The sequence below is a fragment of the Cebus imitator genome, unplaced genomic scaffold (assembly GCF_001604975.1).
Source record: "Cebus imitator isolate Cc_AM_T3 unplaced genomic scaffold, Cebus_imitator-1.0 Scaffold508, whole genome shotgun sequence".
Lineage (NCBI taxonomy): Eukaryota > Metazoa > Chordata > Mammalia > Primates > Cebidae > Cebus > Cebus imitator.
Genome location: NW_016107823.1, coordinates 527,882 through 552,846, shown reverse-complemented (window position 1 = coordinate 552,846; position 24,965 = coordinate 527,882). Strand labels below are relative to the sequence as shown.

Sequence of the window (24,965 nt, the reverse complement as noted above, 5' to 3'; positions counted from 1 at the left end):
AAATTGACCATGTAATTGGAAGTAAATCACTCCTCAGCAAATGCAAAGGAACAAAAATCATAACAGTCTCTCAGACCACAGTGCAATCAAGTTAGAACTCAGGATTAAGAAACTGACTCAGAACGACACAACTTCATGCAAACTGAACAACTGGTTCTTGAATGTTGACTGGATAAACAATGAAATGAAGACAGAAATAAAGATGTTCTTGGAAACCAATGACAATGAACACACAATGTACCAGAATCCCTGGGACACATTAAAAGCAGTGTCTAGAGGAAAATTTACACCAATAAATGCCCACATGAGAAGCAAGGAAAGATCTAAAATCGACACCCTATTATCAAAATTGAAAGAGCTAGAGGAGCAAGTTCAAAAAACTCAAAAGCTAGCAGAAGACAAGAAATAACAAAGATCAGAGCAGAACTGAAGGAGATAGACACACAAAGAATCCTTTGAAAAATCAATAAATCCAGGAACTGGTTTTTTGAAAAGATCAACAAAATAGACAGACCACTAGCCAGATCAATAAAAAAGAAAAGAGGAGAATCAAATGGATGCAATAAAAAATGATAAAGGGGATAGCACCACAGATTCCACAGAAATACAAACTACAATCAGAGATTACTACAAACAACTCTTGCACATAAACCACTAAACCTGCAAGAAATGGATAAATTCCTGGACACTTACACCCTCCCAAGCCTAAACCAGGAAGAAGTTGAAACACTGAATAGACAATAACAAGGGCTGAAGTTGAGGCAATTAATAGCCTACCAATCAAAAAAAGCCCAGGTCCAGATGGGTTCACAGCCGGATTCTACCAGACATACAAAGAGGAGCTGGTACCACTCCTTCTGAAACTATTCCAAACAATACAAAGAGAAGGAATCCTTCCCAAATCATTTTATGAGATCAACATCATCCGGATACCAAAACCCGGCAGAGACTCAACAAAAAAAGAAAACTTCAGGCCAATATCCATGATGAATATAGATGCAAAAATATTCAATAAAATACTGTCAAACTGATTGCAACAGGACATCAAAAAGCTTATTCATCCCAATCAAATAGGCTTCATCCCAGGGATGCAAGACTGGTTTAACATACGCAAATCTATAAACGTAATCCATCACAAAAATGGAACCAAAGACAAAAATCACATGATCATCTCAATAGATGCAGAGAAGGCCTTCGACAAAATTCAACAGCCCTTTGTGCTAAAAACTCTCAGTAAACAAGTTATCAACCCGTATCTCAAAATAATAAAAGCTATTTATGACAAATCCACAGCCAATATCATACTGAATGGGCAAAAACTGGAAACATTCCCTTTGAAATCTGGCACTAGACAAGGATGCCCTCTCTCACCATTCCTATTCAATATAGTAGTGGAAGTTCTAGCCTGAGCAATCAGGCAAGAAAAAGAAATAAAGGGTATTCAATAGGAAAAGAGGAAGTCAAATTGTCTATTTGCAGATGACATGATTGTATATTTAGAAGACCCCATAGTCTCAGCCCAAACTCTTCTTAAACTGATAAGCAACTTCAGCAAATTCACAAGATACAAAATCAATGTGCAGAAATCACAAGAATTCCTATACATCAATAACAGACTTAAAGAGAGCCAAATCAAGAATGAACTCCCATTCACAATTGCTACAAAGAGAAAAAAATACCTAGGAATACAACTAACAAAGAATTTAAAGGACCTCTTCAAGGAGAACTACAAAGCACTGCTCTGCTCAAGGAAATAAGAGAGGACACAAACAGATGGAAAAACATTTCATGCTCATGGTTAGGAAGAATCAATATTGTAAAAATGGCCATAATGCCCAAAGTAATTTGTAGATTCAATGCTATCCCCATCAAGCTACGTATGACACTCTTCACAGAGCTGGAGAAAAACTCCTTAAACTTCATATGGAACCAAAAGAGAACCCGCATAGCCAAAATAATTCTAAGCAAAAAGAACAAAGCCAGAGGCATTACACTACCTGACTTCACACACAACTACAAAGCTACAGTAATCAAAACAGCATGGTACTGTTGCCAAAACAGACATATAGACCAATGGAACAGAACAGAGGCCTCAGAGGCAATGCCACACATCTACAGCCATCTGATCTTTGACAAATCTGACAAAAACAAGCAATGGAGAAAGGAGTCCCTGTTTAATAAATGGTGTTGGGAAAACTGGCTAGCCATGTGCAGAAAGCAGAAACTGGACTCCTTCCTGACACCTTACACTAAAATTAACTCCAAATGGATTCAAGACTTAAACATAAGACCTAACACCATAAAAACCTCAGAAGAAAACCTAGTCAAAACCATTTAGGACATAGGCATAGGCAAGGACTTCATGACTAAAACACCAAAAACAATGGCAACAAAAGCCAAAATAGATAAATGGGATCTAATTACACTCCAGAGCTTCTGTACAGCAAAAGAAACAATCATTAGAGTGAACTGGCAACCAATAGAATGGGAAAAATATTGGCAATCTACCCATCTGACAAAGGGCTAATATCCAGAATCTACAAAGAACTAAAACAGATTTACAAGCAAAAACAAAGAAATCCATTCAAAGGTGGGTGAAGGATATGAACAGACACTTTTCAAAAGAACACATTTATGAGGCCAACAAACATAGGATTACAAATCATTCTGTTATAAAGACACATGCACACCTATGTTCACTGCAGCACTATTTACAATAGCAAATACCTGGAACCAACCCAAATGCCCATCAATGATAGACTGAACAAAGAAAATGTGGCACATATACACCAAGGAATACTATGTAGCCACAAAAAAACGATGAATTTGTGTCCTTTGTAAGGACATGGATGAATCTGGACACCATCATTCTCAGCAAACTGACACAAGAACAGAAAATCAAACAATGCATGTTATCACTCATAGGCAGGTATAGAACAACGAGAACACATGGGCACAAGGAGGAAAGCATCACACACTGGGGTCTGTTGGAGAGGAATAGGGAAGAGACAGCAGTGGGTAGGGAGGTTGGGGAGGGATAACATGGGGATAAATTCCAGATATAGGTGATAGGGGGATGGAGGCAGCAAATCTCATTGCCATGTAGGTACCTATGCAACAATCCTGCATGTTCTACTCATGTACCCAAGAACCTAAAGTGCAATTATGCAAGGTCATTTAGGGTCCCAAGATGACTGGACTGTGTCTTCAATTATGGCTTCTAGGGACTTTCTGGATATTGACACCCAACTGAAGGAAGGGAAAAAGGTGCTGTCAGATTTTCTATGGGCCAGCACTGGAAGCTGGTCACATCATTCCTGATCGAATTCCATTGGATAGAATTCAGTCTCATGGCCATATACCTAATGTCAAGGGACACTGAGAATTATAGTCAAGTTGTGTGCTATGGAGAAGAGAAACTGGCTTTGATGAATGCTTAGCTATTCTCTACCACATTCTCTTACGTGTTAAGTCTTCCTGGGGAAAAACGAAACCCTCTGTTCAGATTTTTTCACCTATGAATTAGCAGAAGTGGGAAGTATGTGAAAGGCTAAATTTTAATTTGTGTGATGCCTGAGAGGTCTTCTATTTTCAGAAGTTGTTTTCCTGAGACAAATAATATCAAGAAATATCATTTATTGGTAAAAATGCAACCAAGACTTTGGGAATTTTTAATTTAAATGTACAATAAAATGATTTTTATCTCATTTTGTTCCTTCACGGAGGGAACTAACAATGATAATACTTAGACTTTTAAATATTTTAATCCATAATCTCTTTTCTCCAGCATCACCAAAAGTAACCGGGACATAGTTTGAGAATCAAGTTGGAAATAAAAGGAGATTTGGTGGCTATCTAGGTTGAGTCAATACAAAGGTTGTGAAGGTTGTTAGCTTCCAAGAGTCTTCTGATCTGTTGAGGCAGGAAGAGAAATGGGTATATGTAGTATCAATACACAAGAAAAGAAAAAGATTAAAATAATTTTCCTTTTTCCTTTCTTCCCTCCTGTAACAGTTCAATCATTAATATTTACAGAAATGGTAGCATTTCTCTGGATCCAATAAAGTGCATGTAAATTTCAACACAAGACTGAGCCTAGCTAACAGGAACCCACTAGAACCTTCCAAAAAGGGAAGTTATATAGGAGTGCAGTAGAAGCTAATTGTCCATTAATCCAGGTAATGCCTGATTACTGGAGACCTTTCACATTGTTATAAATAAAGGAAATAAAAATGAAGTGAGGAGGAGTCTTATTTATTACATCTAGTCCAGAGCCAAGCATAACCCATGTATTTAGAAAGCTCTACAGTGATTCTGATGAGCCCTAAGGTCGAAAACCGCTGATCTCCTAAGATAGATAGCCATTTCTAAATGATGCAAAGGTGGTTCAGTTTTAATATAAAGCTGAGACTGATTAGATGGCTAATGATATTTACATCATGATGAAAATCTAGCTCAATACAGCATCTTTCTGTGAAATGTGATGTGGTTACAATAAATGTTTTCCAATTGTGCATTTTAATTAAGTTGTATATAGATGAGCAGCCAAATTGATGTTTGCAGTAAAAAAAACAAATATAAGTCTGACAGGCAAATCATTCTGAGACATAAAATTTGGCAACAAAACAAACAAAAAAAAAGCAAAGCAAACAACTATAATATCAACTAGATATAACTTTTCTAGCTGCTTGGAACAGAATTATTTGTCTATATTGCCATTATCTCCGGATTGTTGCTGTATTTATTGAATATTGAAGGAGGGCATTGTGTGTAAGTCATCATTTCCTGGTAAGGGTGAGTTGCACTCTTTCCTTGTATATGACCCATTTATTGAAACTGACAGGCAACAATGAATTACATAACCATAATGGAATTCACGTATTAGTCAGAACATATCATTATAAATTAGCCACACTTTGAAAATTTAAACACCTTTAAGTCTAAGACACTACTTAATATGAAAACATTACTTAAAAATTTCAGTTACATTCCCTGTTTTAACAGCTGAGTTTAAGTAGTTTTTGTAAATATTGCCTTTTTATATTTCCCTTTCTTAATTGCACTCTCCTCTCAGATATTTTATTACTGGTTTAAATTCTGAACCGTTTTCCACAGACAAACAAAATAAGGGCTTGTTTAATTCAGTTAGGTTAGGCTTCTAAGTTTTTGCAGTTGTAAATTTGATTGTCATAATTCTAAACTATTTCCTATATATTTCACAATGTGATTACAAAATTATGTTCTCATAATTTTAATGTGTTCCATTCAGCGTTTATAAAGAGGTATCTATTTAAAGAAATGTATGAAAGTATAATTGAATACATAGCTTGCTTTGTTCAATTGATTTTCCTTTAATTTAACATAATTGATATCACAAAACCTATACACATATACAAAAACCTATAAGTGAAATAAATCAATAAATGAAATTAATTGAAACATTTAGAGTTAAAAAGTGTCCCACATTCATCTAATCTTCCTACACACATAAAAACAGGTGATACAAATGCTCAGAGGGAAAACTTGTTCCAACTTTCCACCCAAGATCAACCTCATGTTCACATTGCTGAAATGAAGACAAATTACTGTATGATCTTGCTCACAGGCCATTAAGTGTGGTTAGATTTCTAGTCAAAATTACTAGAAGCTTGAACACCTCTTCAGATCTCCACTGATTTTTGTCTTGTTCCTTCCCTATAGACAGGTGGACTTGTATGTGCAAGTACAGTCTTGGCATTCATCAATGTAAAACAGTAGGGAAAAGATATAAAAGGTCACAATAACAACATAAGGAAATTCAACTGAGAGAAATTACTACTTGGAGATTCCAAAGAAAGCAGAGCACTATTTGAAAGCCTAAATTTCTAACAATACTCAATGTCCTGGCCAAATTTTGTTGCTTTTTAATTCAGTTCTTCAGAGAAAGACAATTCACTTAAATATGTTCCCAAAGTAGAAGCTTGCTGTAATGTGATATAATTGGCATTGAAAATAAAGTTGTTGTAGCATAATATTTTGAACTACTTATTCCTGGCAATAGTGAAACCCCTGGAGTCTCATTGTTAAAAATTCAAATTTTATATATTAATTGAAAGTCTTTAGGAAGGCAACTATATCATTAAAAACTGTGTATTTAGGTTTTAGATAATCCAAGGTAGGTGAACTGGAGCACACTGAAATGAGGATCTCAGAATCTTCTCTGGTGCCTTCTCACCTATGTAGTTCCTGCCTTCTTTGCATTCCATTGTTTTTTCCCTCCAGTACGTAGGAAATCAAAGACAGCACGAGGCTTGAGTGATAGGATTCTCATAGTAGATACTTTTGTAAAAAAAATAAATATCTGCATTTTTTTCTAGTTCAACTAACCTCTTTCAAAGTAATGTGATTCATAGATTGCCTCTAACTGCAAACATCACTCTGCTCAGGCAGTTTCCTTCTGGCAACTTTCCCAGATCTTTGCACTCTTGATCCAGTGCCCACCTCTATTCTCTATACTGTTGCAATGATCATCCTATATTGCAATGATCATTTTGCTCATTTGTCTTCTTCCACTAGAGATTGAGCACCTTGAAGGAGTTGAGCACCTTATGTGTGTGCTTCTAGAGCAGATATATGGTTCAACCAACACTCAGTGAATGAACAACATAATATCAAAAAATTTGTGAAAAATATTCAGAAGCTAAGTTTATTAAGTGCTCAGTTGGACTCTACTCTGTGGCAACATGTTAGGGTAACTGATATTGCGGTATTTCTATTATGGGGCAACAGAGTTAATCTGATGGGTTTAATAAATAAAAGAATCACTTCATCTGGTAGGATCAGAACTGTAGCTTAGGCTTCCTGATTGCCAGGCTGAGGCTCTTCCTAATCCATTAATACCCTGCTGTCCTTATGTATATGTGGGAGAAATTTCTGTATAATGTTTCCCAAATAATGTTTCTTTCACTGGATATATGACATGGTAGGAAGAGAGGTAAAAAATGCCAGCATATAATGTGTTTAAAAAACAAAATATATTACTTGTATTTCTATTTTTGTAAATGTTATGCTTTAACATTTATTTGTCTTTGGAATGGAGTGATGATTATAGGAAATTCTGGGTAGAATGAGAACTTGTCTTAGTAATGAAAGAAAAATTATGGGATTGTTTTGTATGTTTTTATTATTCTCATGAAAAGTAAGAAATGGATGTACCAGGAAAACCCTTTGCTCATCTACTTCTATTCATAAGTGAAGCTTTCTTAAAATAAATGCTAGTCATAGTTGCATTTGTGAATGTTAACACAATTATCTCTGTGTTGTGTGAAATATGAGTGTATGCACCTGACTGTTTATGGCTAACTCCTGTGATTCTGAATAAAAAATATCTTTCTCAGGCTTCTCCCTCTGCATTTCCACTGCCTCTGCCTTGGTTCTAATTTATACAATCTTTTCAAATATAGATTTTTAGATTAAGAAAATAATGCTCACGCATTGCAAAAATAAAAATCATACAGAAATATTTAAAAGTATCTCTTCATGCTTAACCAACTATGCTTTACCACCCAAGCTGGCTTCATGGGCATATGACCTGGGCAGTCTTGCAGGGCCACATGCTTTGAATGGTCTTGGTCTTGGTCTTGTGCTTAGTTTATTGCTCTTCTGCTGTCTTGTTTCCCCCAAACTTCCATATTTATTGTAGATATGGGGATACATGTGCAAGTTTGCTGTATTAGTATATTGCATGATGCTGAGGTTTAGGATATGGATCCCGTTATGCAGATGGTGAGCACAGTGCCCAATAGGTAACTTTTCCACCCACAGCCCCTCCCCTTCCTACCCAATAGTCTGTAGCATCTATTGTTCTTATGTTTATGTCCATGTGTGCTTAATGTTTAGCTCTCTCTTACAAGTGAGAAAATGCACTATTTGATTTTCTGTTTCTGTGTTAATTTGCTTAGAATTATGGCCTCCATAGCATTCATGTTTCTGCAAAGGACATAATTTTGTTCTTTTTATGGCTGTGTAGTATTCCGTGGTATGCATATATGTACTACATTTTCTTTATCCAGTTCACCATTGAAGGGCAAGTAGGTTGATTCCATGTCTTTGCTATTGTGAATAGCATGGTGATGAACATAGGAGTGCATGTATCTTTTGGCAGAACAATTTATTTCCTTTGAGTATATACTCAGTAATGGGAATTCTGGGTCAAATGATAGTTTTTTAAGTTCTTTGAGAAATCTCCAAACTGCTTTCCACAGTGGCTGAACTAATTTACGTTTCCACCAAGAGTGTATAAGCATCCTTTTTGCTCTGTAGCCTCTCCCACATCTGTTGTGTTTTGACTTTTCAGTAATAGTCCTTCTGACTTGTATGAAATGGCATCTTACTGTGTTTTTCTTTTAGGATTTCTACAGTTTGAGGTCTTACATTTAAATCTTTAATACATCTCAAAATATTTTTTGTAAGGTGAAAAGTAAGGGTCCAGTTTAATTCTTCTCCATATGTCTAGCCAGTTATCCCAGCACTATTTATCGAATAAAGAGCCTTTTGCCATGGCTTGCTTCTGCTGGCCTTGTTGAAGATCAGATGACTGTAGATGTGCAGCTTTATCTCTGTGTTTTCTATTCTGTTCCATTTGTCTATGTGTCTGGTTTTGTATCACTACCATGCTGTTTTGGTTACTGCAGCTTTATAGTATAATTTAAAGTTGGAGATTTATGTCTCTGGCATAAGCTTTTTATTTATTTATTTTTTCTACTTAGGATTGCTTTGACTCTCAGGGATTTTTTGGTCCCATATGAATGTTAGAAATGAAAAGTGACATTGGTAGTTTCATAGAGCATTGAATCTGTAACTTCTTTGGGCAGCATGGCCATTTTAACAATATTAATTATTCTGATCCATAAACATGTAAGTTTTTCCATTTATTTATGTCATCTCTGATTTTTTTCAGTAGTATTTTGAAGTTATACTCATAGAGATCTTTTACTACCTTGCTTAGCTGTATTCCTAGGTATTTAATTTTCTTTGTAGCTATTGTAAATAGGATTGTGTTCTTGATTTGACTCTCAGCCTGAACAATATTAGTGTACAGAAATGCTACTGGGTTTTGTACATTGATTTTGTATCCTACAACTTCACTAACATTGTTTATTAGTTCTAAGATCCTTTTGGTAGTCTCTAGGATTTTCTAGGTACAGAATCATCATTAACAAAGAGAGATAATTTGAACTTTTTTCCTATTTTGATGCCATTTATTTCTTTTTCTTGCCTGATTGCTCTGGCTAGGACTTCCAGTACTATGTTGAATAGGAGTGGTAAGAATAAATGTATTTGTTTTGTTCCAGTTCTCAAGGACAATAGTGCCAGTTTTTGCCCATTCAGTATGATGTTGGCTGTGGGTTTCTCATTGATGGCTCTTATTATTTTGAAATACATTCTTTCTATTGATGTTTAGTCTGTTGAGAGTTTTTATCATGAAGGAATGTTGAATGTTATCAAAAGCTTTCTCCGTATTTATTGAGATGATTATGTGGCTTTTTGCTTTCATTTGTTTATGTGGTGAATCACATTTACTGATTTGCATACATTGAACCAGATTTGCATCCCAGGAATAACGCCTATTTGATTGTAGTATATTAATTTTTTGATGTCCTGCTGAATTCAGTTTGCTAGTATTTGGTTGAGAATCTTTGCATCTATGTTCATCAGGCAAACTGGCCTGAAGTTTTCTTTTTTCACTGTGACTCTGCCAGATTTTGGTATCAGGCTGATGCTAACTTCATAGAATGAGTTAGGGAAGAATCCCTTATCCTTGACTTTTTAGGATAGTTTCAGTAGTATTGCTACAAATTCCTTTTCGTACATCTGGTAGAATTTGGCTGTTAATCCATTTGGTTCAGGTCTTGTTTTGGTTGGTAGGTTTTTAATTAGTGATTCAATTTCAGAGCTCAATATTGGTCTATTCGAAGTTTTGATCTCTTCATTTTCAGTTTTGGGAGTTTGTGCGTTTTTAGGAATTTATCCATTTCCTCTAGATTTTCTAATTTGTGCACATAGAGTTGTTCATAGTATTTTCTGAGGATCTTTTGTGTTTCCAGGGGATCAGTTGTAATATCATCTTTGTCATTGATGATTATACTTATTTTGCTCTCTCTCCTTTTGTTGTTAATCTAGTTAGCAGTCTATCAATCTTACTATCTTTTTGAAAAACCCACTTTTGCTTTCATTGATCTTTTTATGGATTTTTACATCTCTGTTTTGTTCTGTTCTTCTCTAACATTAGTTATTTATTTTCTCCTGCTAGATTTTGGATTAGTTTGTTTTTTTTTCCTAATTCCTTTAGGTGCAAAGTTAAATTGTTAATTTGAGATCTTTCTTACTTTTTGATGGTTAGTGTTATAAACATTCTTCTTAACACAGCCTTAGTTGCATTCCAGACATTTTGATAATTGAGTTCCTATTTTTATTAATTTCAAACAAATTTTAAATTTTATGCCTTAATTTCATTGTTCTCCCAAAAGTTATTCAGGAGAAAGTTGTTTAATATCCATAAATTTGGGTAGGTTTGAGAGATGTTCTTGATATTGATTTCTGTTTTAATTGTACTGTGGTGTGATAATGTGCTTGGTATGATTTCAATTTTTTTAATCTATTGAGATTTGCTTTATGTTAAAACATGTGGTCAATCTTAGAATATGTTCCATGAGTAGATGAGAAGAATATATATTCTGTGGTTGTCGAGTGGAGTATTCTGTAGATGTTTATTAGGTCCAATTGGTCAAATGTTGATTTTAAGTCCAGAGTTTCTTTGCTAATTTGCTCCCTTAAAGATGTGTCTAATGCTGTCAGTGGTGTATTAAAGTCTCCCATTATTATTGTGTCTAAATCTGTTCATAGACCAACAAAAACCTGTTTTATAAATCTGGGTGTTCCACTATTTGGTGTGTAAAGATTTAGGATAGTTAAATCTTCTTGTTGGATTTACCTTTTATTATTATATAATGCCTTTATTTATCCTTCCTAATTTTTATTGGTTCAAAATCTATTTTATCTATTACAAAATAGCAACTCTTGCTCTTTTTTGTTTGTTTGGTATACCGTTCTTCATCCCTTTACTTTGTGCCTGTGGGTGTTCTTACACCAAGAGGGGTCTCTTGAAGACAACAATAGTTGGGTGTTATCTTTTTACCCAGATTGCTACTCTGTGCATTTTAAATATGTCATTTAGCCCATTTACATTTAGGGTCAGTATTGATACGTGAGATTTTGATCCTATCATCATGTTATTAGCTGGTCGTTATGTAGACTAGATTGTGTAGTTGCTTTATAGTGCCAGTAAGCTATATTCTTAAGTGTGTTTTTGTAGTAGCAGGTGCTGTTCTTTTGATCCATTTTTAGTTCTCCCTTAATGACCTCTTGTAATGCTGGTGGTCTATTTGAAACAAATTCCCTCTGTGTTTGCTTATCTAAGAAGGATTTTATTTCTCTTCCACTTATAAAGTTTATTTTGGCGGGATAGAAAATTCTTGGTTGGAATTTCTTTTCATGAAGGATGCTGAAAATAGGCCCCTAATTTCTTCTGGCTTATAGGGTTTCTGCTGAAAGGTCTGCTGCTAGCCTAATGGGGTTCCTTCTGTATGGGACATGACCCTTCTCTCTAGCTGCCTTTAAGATTTTTTCTTTTGTAATGACCTTGGTGAATCTGTGTATATTCTTTGGGGATGGTCATCTCATATAGTATCTAGCTGGAGTTCTCTATATATTTTGAATGTGCATGTCAACCTCTTTCATGAGATTAGGAAAACTTTCATGAACTATATTATCATGTATTTTACAAGTTGTTTATTCTCTCTTTTCTCTCAGGAATGCCAATGAGTTTCAGATTTGTTCTTTTTATATAATCTCATATTTCTTAGAGTTTTTGTTTAATTTTTTGAAAATTCTTTTTTCTTTATTTTTGTTTGACTGAGTTGATTCAAAGAACCAGTCTTTGAGTTATTTCCTCAGGCTGGTCTATTTTGCTGTTAATACTTCAATTGTATTATGAAATCCTTACAGTGAAATTTTTCAAGCGTAGAAGTTCAATTTGAATCTTTCTTAAAATGGCTATTTTATCTTGAACCCTTGGATCATTTTCCTGGATTTCTTGGATTGAGTTTCAACTTTCTATTGAATTTTGATGAGTTTTTTTGACATCCATATTCTGAATTCTATGTCTATCATTTCAGTCATTTTATACTGTTAAGAATCATTGCTGGGAGCTAGTGGACTCATTTGAGGTAAGGGGACACTCTGGCTTTTAAATTGCCAGAGTTCTTGGGCTGATTTTTTATTATCTGGAAGGGTTGGTGCTCTTTTAACTGTGGTGTAAGTGGAGTATAGTCACTTGGCTTTATATCTGGATGATTTCAAAGGACCACGGCTCTGTATAGCATCTTTATTTTTGGCTTTTTTGTTTGTTTGTTTCTTTGTTTCATAGAGTGTTATATTAGCAAAATGCTTTTGGTGTTGCAGTTTGGGCTATGATCCAGTAGATGGCACATAAGAATAATGGGTGCTGGGCCCTCACTCAGCCACAGGGCTCCTTTGTATTTACTCAAGTTTGTAGCCATGCTCTATCATATGGTTGGGAGCAAGATCACCTCCCCTCATTAGTTTTGCTCCTACACCTTAGAGGAGCCTCCTTTAATCACTGGCACTGTGTCTACATTTCTTTTGTTAGGTGTTCCATGATGTGGGGCTCCCTGAACAGAGGCTAAGGCAAGGAGATAGGCCACATTATTTCCAGGCTGGTCCTGTGGAGGGCGGCATGCCTTGTTTCTGTTCCAGCCCATAAAATCACACATCTCATCCTTCTCAGCGCTCTGAGAGTGTGCAGGTTTCTTTCCCACTTGAGTGCTGGCCACAGATCTTGGCTCAGCACTCTTGAGTTGCACACTGCAGCCTTGGGCACCAGGATCAGCTAGTAACTCTGTCCTTTGGACCCTCGGAATTAGGTTCCAGGTCTGCTAGGGGAATCTAAAGTGCTCCCAGGTCATCAGGAACATAATCAGGTAGAACAAAGCATCCAGCTATGCAGTGGAGGCTGCTGTGTACATGCTCCTGCAGAGCAGCCAGGCAGAGTGGGCAGGAGGGCCTGCAGAACAGATGTGCTCCAGTTCTGTGGGAAAGTTGGACACATTTTCTTCTGGCCAGGCAGTAGGCTGAGGCTAAAACTTCTTGGAGGGTTCCTATAGCTAGGTTCCACCAGAGATATGCCATGCACTAAGGCCCTTATTTCTGCACTGGCTGAAGTACCATCTCTGTCTACTCTCTAGATAGATTCCTCTGTCAGCTCAAACGTCCGTGGGGTATGTCGGCCCCACTGTAGCCAGGAACCCAGAAGTACACAGCAAGGGTGGGTAGTCCCATAGTTCCTTACTCACCCATTCACCAGCCCCAATTCAGGGGTGGGAGCTAGCCCCAGTGTTTGGATACCCTGAACAGGGTTACCGGCCTCCTCCCTCCTCAGTCTCAGCATCTGCGTTGCCATCTGCTCTTGGCATTTTCTCTCCAAAGATCTGTTCAAATGCTGGTTTACCTGAAACCTTGATCTCTGTCTGGCATTTCTTGGCTATGTCATTGGCCATCTTGTTCACATTTTGTTCTACTGTTGTCCTGAAACTTACTAAATTTTGGACACAGGATCCTGTATTTTTATTTTGCACCCTACTCCTCTCCCAATCCTCTCCATCTATGTAATTACTCTTAACTGTTTGTTACTTCAAGAAATTCTCTATGTAGGTAAACATGTTTGTATGTATGCACTGGTTTTTACATCAATGGGATTATTCTAGATATAGTCTATAATTGCTTTGCCTCCTCAATTACGCATGTTGGAATTTTCCCATTAAACAGCCTCTGCCTCCCTAGCATCTATTTTTGTTTCCCCTAGAGAGTCTCCATAGTACTGGAGAGTATCCATACTACTGGAGACTCTCTAGGGGAAATAAAATAAAATATAAAAGGGATGAACTTTCTAATTCTGGTTGTGCCACTTCTCTGTTAAAAATGGATAATGTTTCCCTTTTGCATATAGAATAAATTAGCATCTTGATAAATAAATCAGACTATGTAGTCCTGCGGGCAGTGTGCTGGCAAATTTGAGTTTCTGAGCATGCAAGTTCTTAAGGAACTTGCAATACTCTCTCTCATTAACAAGTATGAAAAATGATCTTTTTTTAACCACTACTTTGTAGGGTTACTAATAATCAGCCTAGAAATTAGTAAAAATAATGCAGTGGGCTGAACATTTATGTTTTCTCCAAATTGATATGTTGAAACTCTCATCTCCAATGTAATGCTATTAGGAGGTAGGGGTCTTTGGGAGGTAATTGTGTTTAGATAAGGTCATAACAGTAGAGGCTTCAGGATGGGATTCATTTCCTTATAAGAGTCAGAGACTGAAACACTTTTTCTTTCATTGCTGTGTGATGACAAAGCCAGAAGGCAGCCAACAGAAGCCAGGAAGAGGGCTATCCCAAGATTCTGACCATGCTGGCACCCTGATCGAGGACTCCATAACCTCCAGAACTGCGAGAAATAAGTGTCTGTTGTTTAAGCCACCCAGTCTATGGTATGTTATTAAAGCAGCTTGAGCTAAGACAGACAGGGAAGAGGCCCTTTCGCTTTTTACAAAGTTGATCAATCTACCACAGAGGGTTATTTTACAGATGAAGAAAATGAGCCTGAGAAACAAGACATGTCATGTCCAAAGCCGCAGAATTTAGTGATGAAATTAAATGAACATCTACTGCTTTTCAGGTTAATAGACTGTGACAGCTTCTTGGAATTTTTGTGAACACTCTAAATTCTGAGGTCAGAATGGTATTCCGAGTTTAGAGAAGTCTGGCTGTGTGGCAGCAGCTATTGCCATTGCTCCTAGTGCAACATTTATAGTATATGGAGGCTGGATTATCCAAGTTGATGGTTTAAAATGCCTGTGGAGGGCCCGGTGCAGTGGTTTACGCCTGTAATCCCAGCACTTTGGGAGGGCGAGGCGTGTTGATCATGAGGTCAGTAGTTTGAGACCAGCCTGGCCAACATAATGAAACCCTGCCTCTACTAAAAATACAAAAAATTAGCTGGGCGTGGTGAGGGGGGCACCTGTAATCCCAGCTACTTGGGAGGCTGAGGCAAGAGAATCGCTTTAACCCAGGAGGTGGAGGTTGCTGTGAGCTGAGATAGCGCTATTGCACTCCAGCCCAGGCGACAGAGCAAGATTCCACCTCAAAATATATATACATATATATATGCCTGTGGAGTAGCCACTCCCATACATGTATGATCATCAGTGAATTAATCTCTCTGAGCTTTAATTATCTTAAGCAGAAAAAAGACATGATAATATCTACCTTAGCTATGATTAGGAATAAATACAATTTTATTCATTTACTCAACAAATATTTATTAAGTTACTATTCTGTGTCAAAAATTGTGCTCAACAATGAGATTAGGGCAGTGGATTAAACACATTCCCTGCCCTCATGAAGCTTACGATCTGGTGGGATTTAAAGTGTAAGAAAGCACAGTTTCGTACACAAAGTCAATGCTCAATTAACACTGAAATATAAGTTTCTAAATGATTTTCTTCTTTTTTTAAAAATAACTAACACTGCTGATTGATCTTTAGAGATATTCTCAATTATGAAAATCTGAACGTTTATATAGAAATCACCATGAAGATGTCCATCTTCCGCCCTGCCCCTTACCTCCTGTTACTCTTCTTTAACCATTTGCTAGTAGGAAACTGGCATAACTTCTGCCTAGTGCTTTTTTTCTGTGTGTATTAAAGAGCTTTGTGAAAATCAGTTTTTGAAATATCTTGCTCATGTGTGAGAGCTAACAAACAGTGTATAAGGAAACATCCATCTAATAAAAAGCACTCTGAAAATCGGGTTAAGGATTACTTACTTGATGTTAACCAAGCATTTCGGTCTATGTGCCCATTTTGCATATCTGAGAGTTCTGCCAGATTCTACCTAGTCAGAGCATGCCTAGCAAGAAGACACTGCATGTCCCAGAAATAAGCTTAGAAGCCTCACTAAAGGAAAAATCAGCCTGGTGAGGTCCATGTGAGACCTGCCCAGGAATGTGAAAGAAGATCAGTAAGGTTAGTGTGTATAAACAATGCCATGCACTTGGAAAGCTCTAGAAGTGAGTCTTGCATGCAGGACCTCTTGATTTCCTGTGCTGAGCTGCAGATGTCTGTTTTCACAGCAGTGCCTGCCAGAGCTGCAGTTGACAAGGCCAGCTGCTCTCAACTGCCAACTGTCAGTTGACGTGGCAAGCTCCTACCAATTTGTGCTGAGAAAACAGCATGGAATCGGGTCAGCATAGGACACAACTTTAATATCCTCCATCTGTCAAATAGACTTACTTGGAGAAAACTGAACATTTGGAGCAGGAATTGTTGAGGCTATTCTATGATAACATCTATACATGATTCAAAAAACCAAACTGTATTCAGTTAGTCTTCCTCTGCTGTGAGACAGCAGGAATTGGCCAAGTAGATACAACTGTATGACTTTAAGTACTTCAGGTGGCATACATTAAAGGTTTCCCCCTCTAGATCCAGAACCTACCTTCCTTCCTCCCAGGCACTGCTGGAGTTGAGGCTTAGTGAGGACACCATATTGGCAGTTGTGAGGCTGCCAGGTTATTTCTCTCCAGTCACACGTCCTGTTGTCTGAACAGCTAAGGCAAGGCACAATCCACTGGCCTAGAATAGATGGCAAAAGCTTTTTTGGTTCTGTTTCTACTGGTGAAATTATATTTTGCATGTAACTTTAAAATGCAGCTATGGCACACCATTACAGAAATTATAGTAAGACCATCCTTATCATTTAAATCTAGTGGAACAATGTAGGTCTGGCTTCCTGCCAATCAAATAGAATAGCAATATTAAGTAATGATCTGGAATAGCACATTTCATGCAGAAATCAAGTATGAGCTCTGTTCCATGAAACCATATACTTATTAAAAATCTAAGTACTACTCAATCATTACCTTATTTTTAAACAGTACATTGGGCACGTCAGTAGGACAAAAGCATTAATAGAAAGGGAGCCCCCCCAAATTGGCATTTGGTCTCAAATATCTATTAGCCTAACACATGCATAGGTTCTAAGTTCAATCATATAATACATGTATTTCCTGCTCTCAAGAGATTTGAGACACAAGAGAACTACTTCAGTATGCTGATAATTTATTATTTTGAAGATTAGTGTTCTTCGAATTGATTGATGGCATTTTTGGTGTGAATCTCTTCACCTCTAACTGTTACCTGGATTTCTTCATCTGTTAGATGAGGTGTGTACTGTTCTCCTCACATGATTTGTATAAGGACGTAATGGAATAATGTATTTAAGGCACATTTGCAATCTTGTATTCATCTTTTGTTACTAACAGAGTTCTGACAGAAAGTAGGTCCAAAGTGTTAGCAAATGTTATAAAAATAAATATTCTCTATGCATTTAAGGTCTGTCCTGTTTTATTAATAAAATAATATTCATGAAAAACACTTTAGCTTTTAGTGTTGAGTAGATACATTAACAATGTGGTAGAAAAATGTTTTTAAAAATTTTTGTTTTTTTCTTGTTCATCTTTTCAGAAATTGAGTGTGAACATAGCACATCATATAAACAAATATGGAGTGGTTATTTCTCTCCCTGTTAGAGAACACATACAATGACATCACTGACAATCACTCCCTTTATCCTAAATGTCTTGCTTATGTTACTAGTATAGGTTTACCCTTCAAAATATTGAGGAGCTAAATATCGCCCAGATAGTTATTGAGTTAGAAAGGAAAAAAAATTAAAAACGTTTTCCATTCTGGCTCTGATTGGTTGTACTGCTAATAAAGGTATCTGGTATTATATGAATTTTAGTGGAAAGGATTTCTATTTTTAGAAGATGAATATAGTGCATTTTATATTTATGACTTTAGGGATATTAGAATTGTGAATGTGTTTGTGTGTGGAAATAGTTATAAATAATAAAATATGAAAGGAGATATAGTTTATGACTCTTACTGATTGCCCACAGAAAGAGAAAGAAGTGTAGGTATATTAAGAGAGAGAAACTGGAAGACATAGAAAATAGGAGGGAAAGGAGATGAGAAAATTATGAACTCCAGAAAAGGCAAGAAATATACAATAACTTCGAGGGGTATCAGTTAACTGGAAGACATTGTACCTTCAAAAGTAAAGCAGACTCATTTGTTCTTTTTACCATATTTTTTTCCTTTTCTTTGAGTTTTACATGTAATGAGAATTCCAGAAAACTGCCTTATTAAATGTCTATTACTAATTACTTTCTACACAATTTCAGGAATGATAAATTAACCTTTTTGTCTCCATATACATATGACTGTTTAAAAGGATTTAAGTTTAATATATTAAGTACTCTATTGAAGTGTTAGGTGTTATTGGTTTTAAAATATCCTAATATATTTTTTAAATAGTTAACATTTTCCAATACTTCCCAGATGCTAGGAGTAGTCTAAAAACTTTAATACATCAACATATTTAAACATCAACAATCCTATTTTCATCTCCTTAACCAGGGCTCAGAAACTTCTCTGAGATCCTCTAGTTAGTAGGTGGCAGAGCTAGGATTTGAGCAGGCAGTCAGTTCCAGAGTCCATGCTCTTAACTATAATGCTAAACTCAAAAATTTATAATCAGGTTAGAAGGTTATAATTTATATGTAATATGGAATAATCATAGAATAATAACCACACATAATGGAGTAAAAATATCTGTGTGGTAATGAAAGAGTTCGGGCTTTGGAGATCATGCACACCTGAGTTCTATCTCCAGCTAGCCTGGCAGACCTCAGCATTGACTACCTATTAGAGTTACTTGGAAAGCTTTTAAAAATTCCCCCACCTAGATTGTACCCCAGAATGATTGAACCAGAATCAATGGGGATGGAGCTCAGGCATCAGTATTTTTTTAATGCTTCTTTGGTGATTCCAGTATGCTGCCAGGGATGAAACCCACTATTTAAATTGTTCAAATTACTTAACATTTTCATGATTAAATTTAGTTCTCTATAAGAGAAATATGTATAACACCTGCCATAGTGCCTAATACCTAAGAGTCAGCATATATATTTTAGGTATTTTCCCGTCTCTACTCTCAGAAAGTCACAATTGTTCAAAATAGAGAAAGAGTCATGGAGGTCAGAGTTTGAAAGGGTCCATGAAGCAGATAAAATGTGAACAGGTCTTTAAGGACAGATAAGATTTGGAGAGGTGGAAGGAATGGCATTTTAGGTACAGTGAAGAGATGGGCCTGACAGGAGTGAGACTGAAGAACTACTGCATATATTGGAGAAAGAGAGGGTCTGACATATGAAAGATGTTTCTGAAGTTTCTGGTTGTAGAGAACGGCAGTACTACTAAAAGAAACAACACAGAAAATTAAGAAGAGATGCTGGTTTTTGAATGGCAAAATAAAGATTATCCTCCTCAAAAGTGCTTATTTTTCCATTCAATTCTCTTTTATAATTTTTTTCATTCAGAATATATCTTGCTTTCTCATTCTAATTTTGTTCTGGCAAGCATGGTTTGTCATTAATAATTAAGCTCCTTCACATCTTTGATGTAGACACAGCCTAAAGTTTAATCTCTGCTGATGAATTTCTCAAGCAAACCTGCTTAGATAAATGATAGAGAGGTTCACATTGAGTGGCTGTGTAGCATCTCACTGGATGGAGTTAGAGGAGGCCTTAGAGTAGGTCCTTTCTCCCTCCCCTCCCACTCACCTCTTTTTTTTTTTTTTTTAACAGAAGAGGCAATCTGAGGCCCAAAGAGTTAAATAACAGAAGTGGGGTCATGCTGTTAATGACAGGGCAGGCCCAGAACTGAGGTCTCTAAGTCTTCAATTTGCCTATCCTTTTATCATATTAGGCTAGGTCAGCACAAAATAATCATTGGAAAATAAAATATGCCTCCACAGCCACTTTGGTAGCACTTATAGGAAAACTCACAAACTGATTGTTATAATGAATTTATTTTAAAAAGCTAAATTTACTTAGCTAGTTTCTGTGTTGACAGAGACTATGTTTAAGCAAAGATTGTTAATTTTCTTTCTAATAGGACAATGATATGTTGAGGGTATAAATGTGTCTCTGCTAATGAGATTACATTTAATAATCTTTTGAAGGACTAAGTTTTCATCAGATCTCTGAGAATCTCAGAGCACATGCATCCCATCCCTACTCCAGGCACTCTCTCTACCTTCAACATTGCTTATAGCTAATTTTGTATAAACTGAAGCCCACTTTGGCCACTTGCTTCCAAGGATGAAGAAACAAGTGGCTACTTGCGTGTGCAAAGATTCAAATATGGGTACAATTAGTTTCTGGGCATGAAATCGCATGCACATAAAAAGGAAGCCTGATTGGGCCTCTGAAAACTTGGCCCCAGTGGTTCATACTACTCTATATTTACACAGTCATAACTCTGCATTTTTGCATTGGTTAACAATTCCTTTTATTTATTGTGAGTTAAATACTGCTTGAAATAGGCATCTGTATAACATCTGCAAAGCTGGTGCTCTTGACATTTTAAATAATACCAGCTCTTTACTAAAATTGTCCAAAAAAGTACCATAAATTCTATGTTATATATTTGAACACTGAATGAATCAAAGCTGTGATTTCTGAAGTAAAGCATGACATATGTTTTAGGAAACAACATTCTGAGGAATGAAATTGTCTTTTGGGAGAAGTCATTTGATTTATAATTACAGCTCTATATTTAATGCAAGTTAGATTTCAGCCATTTCAGTGAATCAGACTGAATGATACAATGGAGGGAAAAATTTCAATTCTGATTTAGAGTCGAGGTGAGATATGAAGTTATGTAAATGTTAGCACTAATTCCTGACCCTATAATGTTATAATACAAAGCAATTTTATTTAAGAATAAAAAATACATCTGTATTTTCAATATTACTGTTATAGTATAAGTTATCATATTTCCTTGCTAAAAAAGGATAGGATAAAATTTTTTTCATTTACATATCATAAAATGCAATCTGAAATGTTTTCCCTAAAGTTTATTCTCATTCAATGACCACTGCAGAAATTTTTATTTTATCTAATTAGAATAATTATTTTTTCTTTTTTAAGCAACAGATTTAATTCTAGGTTGTCTCTTACAGTTAAATCATTTACTAAAAAGTAAAAATAAATTTAAGAATAAAAAACACATTCAAAAGTTTAATGACTGATGTTACTGAAAGCGATATCTTGCAATCAATATATAGGCAAAGTGAAAAAAAATCCAGTTTTGCCAAATAACTGTAATGTGCTTTTACAATAAGATTTTCAAACCAATCTATCTTTAGCCATTAAAACTAAATCCAGAGCTCCTAAATAAACTTTCTCCCAATTTTATCTACTAAAACAGTTTCTTTCAATAGAAAGGAATCCTGCTACTAAGGAAGGAAATCATCTCTGGCAGCAAATAATACATTCTTGCAACTGCTATCCTGACCTCACTGGTTAGTTTTTGAGTCTTTGGGCCTTCCGGAGCTTAGGGATGGAGCAGTTGGTTGTTGTGATTGTGCCCTGGTTGCTCATGATCTTCTGTGGATGGGAGGAAGGTTTGGATCTTGGTTTTAGGTCAGCAGTCACTTTAAAATCACATATAATATATTGGAAGATGGATAAGGGACAGTCTCTTCTCTGGAGAAGCCTATAATCTAGGAAAGCCATCAGTAAAAATATATTGCTCATGCACCCTTGATGTATTAATGAGTATACTACAATATATATGTACAGATATTCCTCTATTTTATCCATTATAAAACATACAAAGAAAAAAGATCAGGTAAAATATAAATGCACATATATTTTAATCTTTACTGGCTTCACCCTATGAATGGCCCTGTGCCACTGCCTCATTTTCCTGGGGAAAATCATTTCATTTTGGAGACTAAGTGAGAAACATGTAAATACTTAACAGAATGTGGTAAGTGCTATTGTAAAGGTGTGCCCAGGATGAACTGGGAAGAAGCTAAGCTGGGAATCTGGTGGTGAAAAAAAGGCTTCCTGGAGAGGACTTCCATCATTAGAAGTTGGGCAAAGATGGGAAGAGGACTTGTAGGTATAGGGAACAGTGTGGACAAAAACCTGGAGTTCTAATGAGGCATTATCAACATAAAGAGAAGCAAAGGGTCTGGGAGGAAGCTGGAAATATAGAAACAGGTCAGATTATGGAGGCTTAAAATTGTCAGGCTAAGGAGCATGGACTTGATTTGTGAGTCAGTTTGGGGCCTTCTCTAAGGGGGCCTAGCTCCTCAAGTACCAGAAGGCCACTGTTCTATGACAGGCTCACCTGCAATGTCCAGGCACAAAGCCCAACATAAATTAGTGTACATTTAGTGAACACAACAAGCTGCCACTTCTTGAAGAATCCAAGTAATGTACCTTGGCCTTTTTGTTGAAGAACTTTTGCCTTGGTGCAGTAGGAGGAATAGAATTGTTTTATGATTTCTCATAAATTGTCATCTGATAAAAAATATTTAATTGGACATATCAGTGTCTCCTTTGTATGGAAGAGCATATATCTCATTTAGCAGAGAATCACAAATCACACCACCTGACACACCATAATGGGTAAATCCCTCTCTATTCCCTGACTGTAATTTATTATTTAGAACACATGTTCAAGAATGGGGACATGCCCACATTTGTTAACTCTGCGTGCCAAATTGCAATTTGTCCTGCCCATTTGGGAAACTCATTTCCCATTCGAGCTGTGGTGTGAAGTTCACGGCAAGGGTAGAAAAGCTCCTGAGTGTTTTTTCAGACTTTTTAGATGAAGGGAGACTTAGGGTCAGGAGGACAGAGCAGTAACCAGGGAAGCACGGAGAAGATGCTCTCTGTTCCTCTAATGGTTTTCAAGGCATTTTTAGCTCCAACTTTGGCTTGAGCCCACCATCTCCACTGAAAGAAGATTGCTGAGGAAGGAGAGAAATAGGGGATGTTGAGCATGGAACCAAAGAAGTATCTCATTCCAGATCTGCCCAGTGCTTAGGCAGGATTTAACACAGTAATTAAATTTGATGTCACAATTTTCCTGCCTCTATAAATGGCCAATATATGAGGGACACTAGTGATCATGGCCCCCAATATTTTTTTTTTCATGAAAAGGAATAATTTAAAACTGAACTTGTATACTTTGCAGTTCTTTGGTTCATACCAGCTATTTATTATCTAACTACTATGTACAAATTATGTTGCCAAGTGAATTAGTATAATGCAAGCAAGTCAGGCTCTCTGCCCTCATGAAGCTGACATCCTGGGGAAACTGACATTAAGCAATTAATTAGATACTTAGTCATGTAAATAATTGTGGTAACTGCTATGGAAGAAAAGTACTGAGTGCTGTGAACTATATAATAAGGAAGGCTCTCTAGCAAAAGTAATGTTTGAGCTAAGATTTGTAGATGAATATGGATTAACTAGGCATAGAGGGGAGAAGAAAAGAACTAATTAATCCAAGTATGTCAAATATTAAAATAATGCACTTACATTAATTATATGTTTATAGTTCATAGTCAATAAAAATTAACACCCTTGTTTATTTTTTTGTAAAAGGATAGTTTAAATAAGCATATGCTTATCTATACTAAAGTATTCCTTTTTTAGAGAAGGGATATCCAATGTGATAGTCACCTTTCATGTCCCCAGATGGACATCTTTTTAGTTCAGACTGTAAAATTGCTTCAATGTAGTCGGAAGAAATAGGCTGTAGCCCACAGGTTTCCTCTGGGTGAATCAGCAAACCACAATCCTGCAATAAATAATAGATATTAGTTGTCATATTAATTAACCTGACCCATAATAAAATCCAAAAAAATAAGATTTTCTGTGCCAAATAACCTTTATGGATAAAAGAGAGGAAATATTCTTTATCTTTCTCATGCTGACTTATCAAAACTGTTGTTGTTTGTGCTAAAAAGTAGATCACAATTTAATCTTTATTTTGACATTGATATTTATGTCATTGTTCTGCCAATCAATAAATGAATACAAGTTTTAATTTAAAAATGTATCTCTGACACAAGAGCAAAAAAACAAACACCACGTGTTCTCACTTATAAATGGGTGTTGAATAATGAGAACACATGGAAACAGGGAGGGGAACATCACACACTGGGGCCTGTTGGGGGATGAGGGGCTAGGGAAGGGATAGCAGGGGGTGAGGAGATTGGGGAGGGATAACATTAGGAGAAATATCTAATGTAGATGACGGGGGGATGGATGCAGCAAACCACCATGGCACGTGTATACCTATGTAACAAACCTGCATGATCTGCACATGTACCCCAGAACTTGAAGTATAATAATAACAAATTATATCTATCTATCTATCTATATATATATATATAAATATATATATATATATATATATCAATGTCAACTCATTAAAAACAAAACAAACTGTAATAGAGGACAATATAGCAAGTGGAAAAAGACAGCTAATGTGAGAAGGGAAATAGGAACTCTTTGGAGAGAATTTAACAGATGAATTTCATTTTAACAAACTTTTATTAAGAATTCATGATATGCCAGAAGTGAAATCAGAGGCATGTATTTTATTCAAAGCACATTCTTATATTTACAACATTGGGTAACATTTCATTGCACTGAATATCATTATAGAGGCATGTACTATACTAAGCAATGCTTTCAATAGTCTGACAGATGTAGTACAGAAGCATAGTGTATTGCCTCCCTGAAACTTCTCTTTTTCTCCTTCCTCTGCCCCATCCATGGAGCTGCACCTACAGGCTGGACCACTCTCATCCTCTCTTAGCTTGTTCCGCAAAGCTATTGGCCCAGTACCTGTCCTATTTCCTTCTATCCTTCCTCACCTGGTTCCGCTGCCACTCTTCTCAGTGGGTTCTCTCAGA

The 24,965-nt window shown here is 36.3% G+C and overlaps 1 protein-coding gene across 4 annotated transcripts in view; it reads right to left on the bottom strand.

The window, feature by feature from the left end:
- CPED1 (cadherin like and PC-esterase domain containing 1) overlaps positions 1-24,965 on the bottom strand; it is a 307,276-nt gene that overhangs the window by 36,560 nt on the left and 245,751 nt on the right. For all 4 annotated transcript variants that reach the window (XM_037733240.1, XM_017513874.2, XM_017513876.2 and 1 more), the window contains 2 exons: positions 23,725-23,842; positions 16,611-16,747 (listed from right to left, as the gene is read on the bottom strand). In XM_037733240.1, the coding sequence (XP_037589168.1) occupies positions 16,611-16,747; positions 23,725-23,842 (255 nt within the window). The remainder of the gene's footprint in view (positions 1-16,610; positions 16,748-23,724; positions 23,843-24,965) is intronic.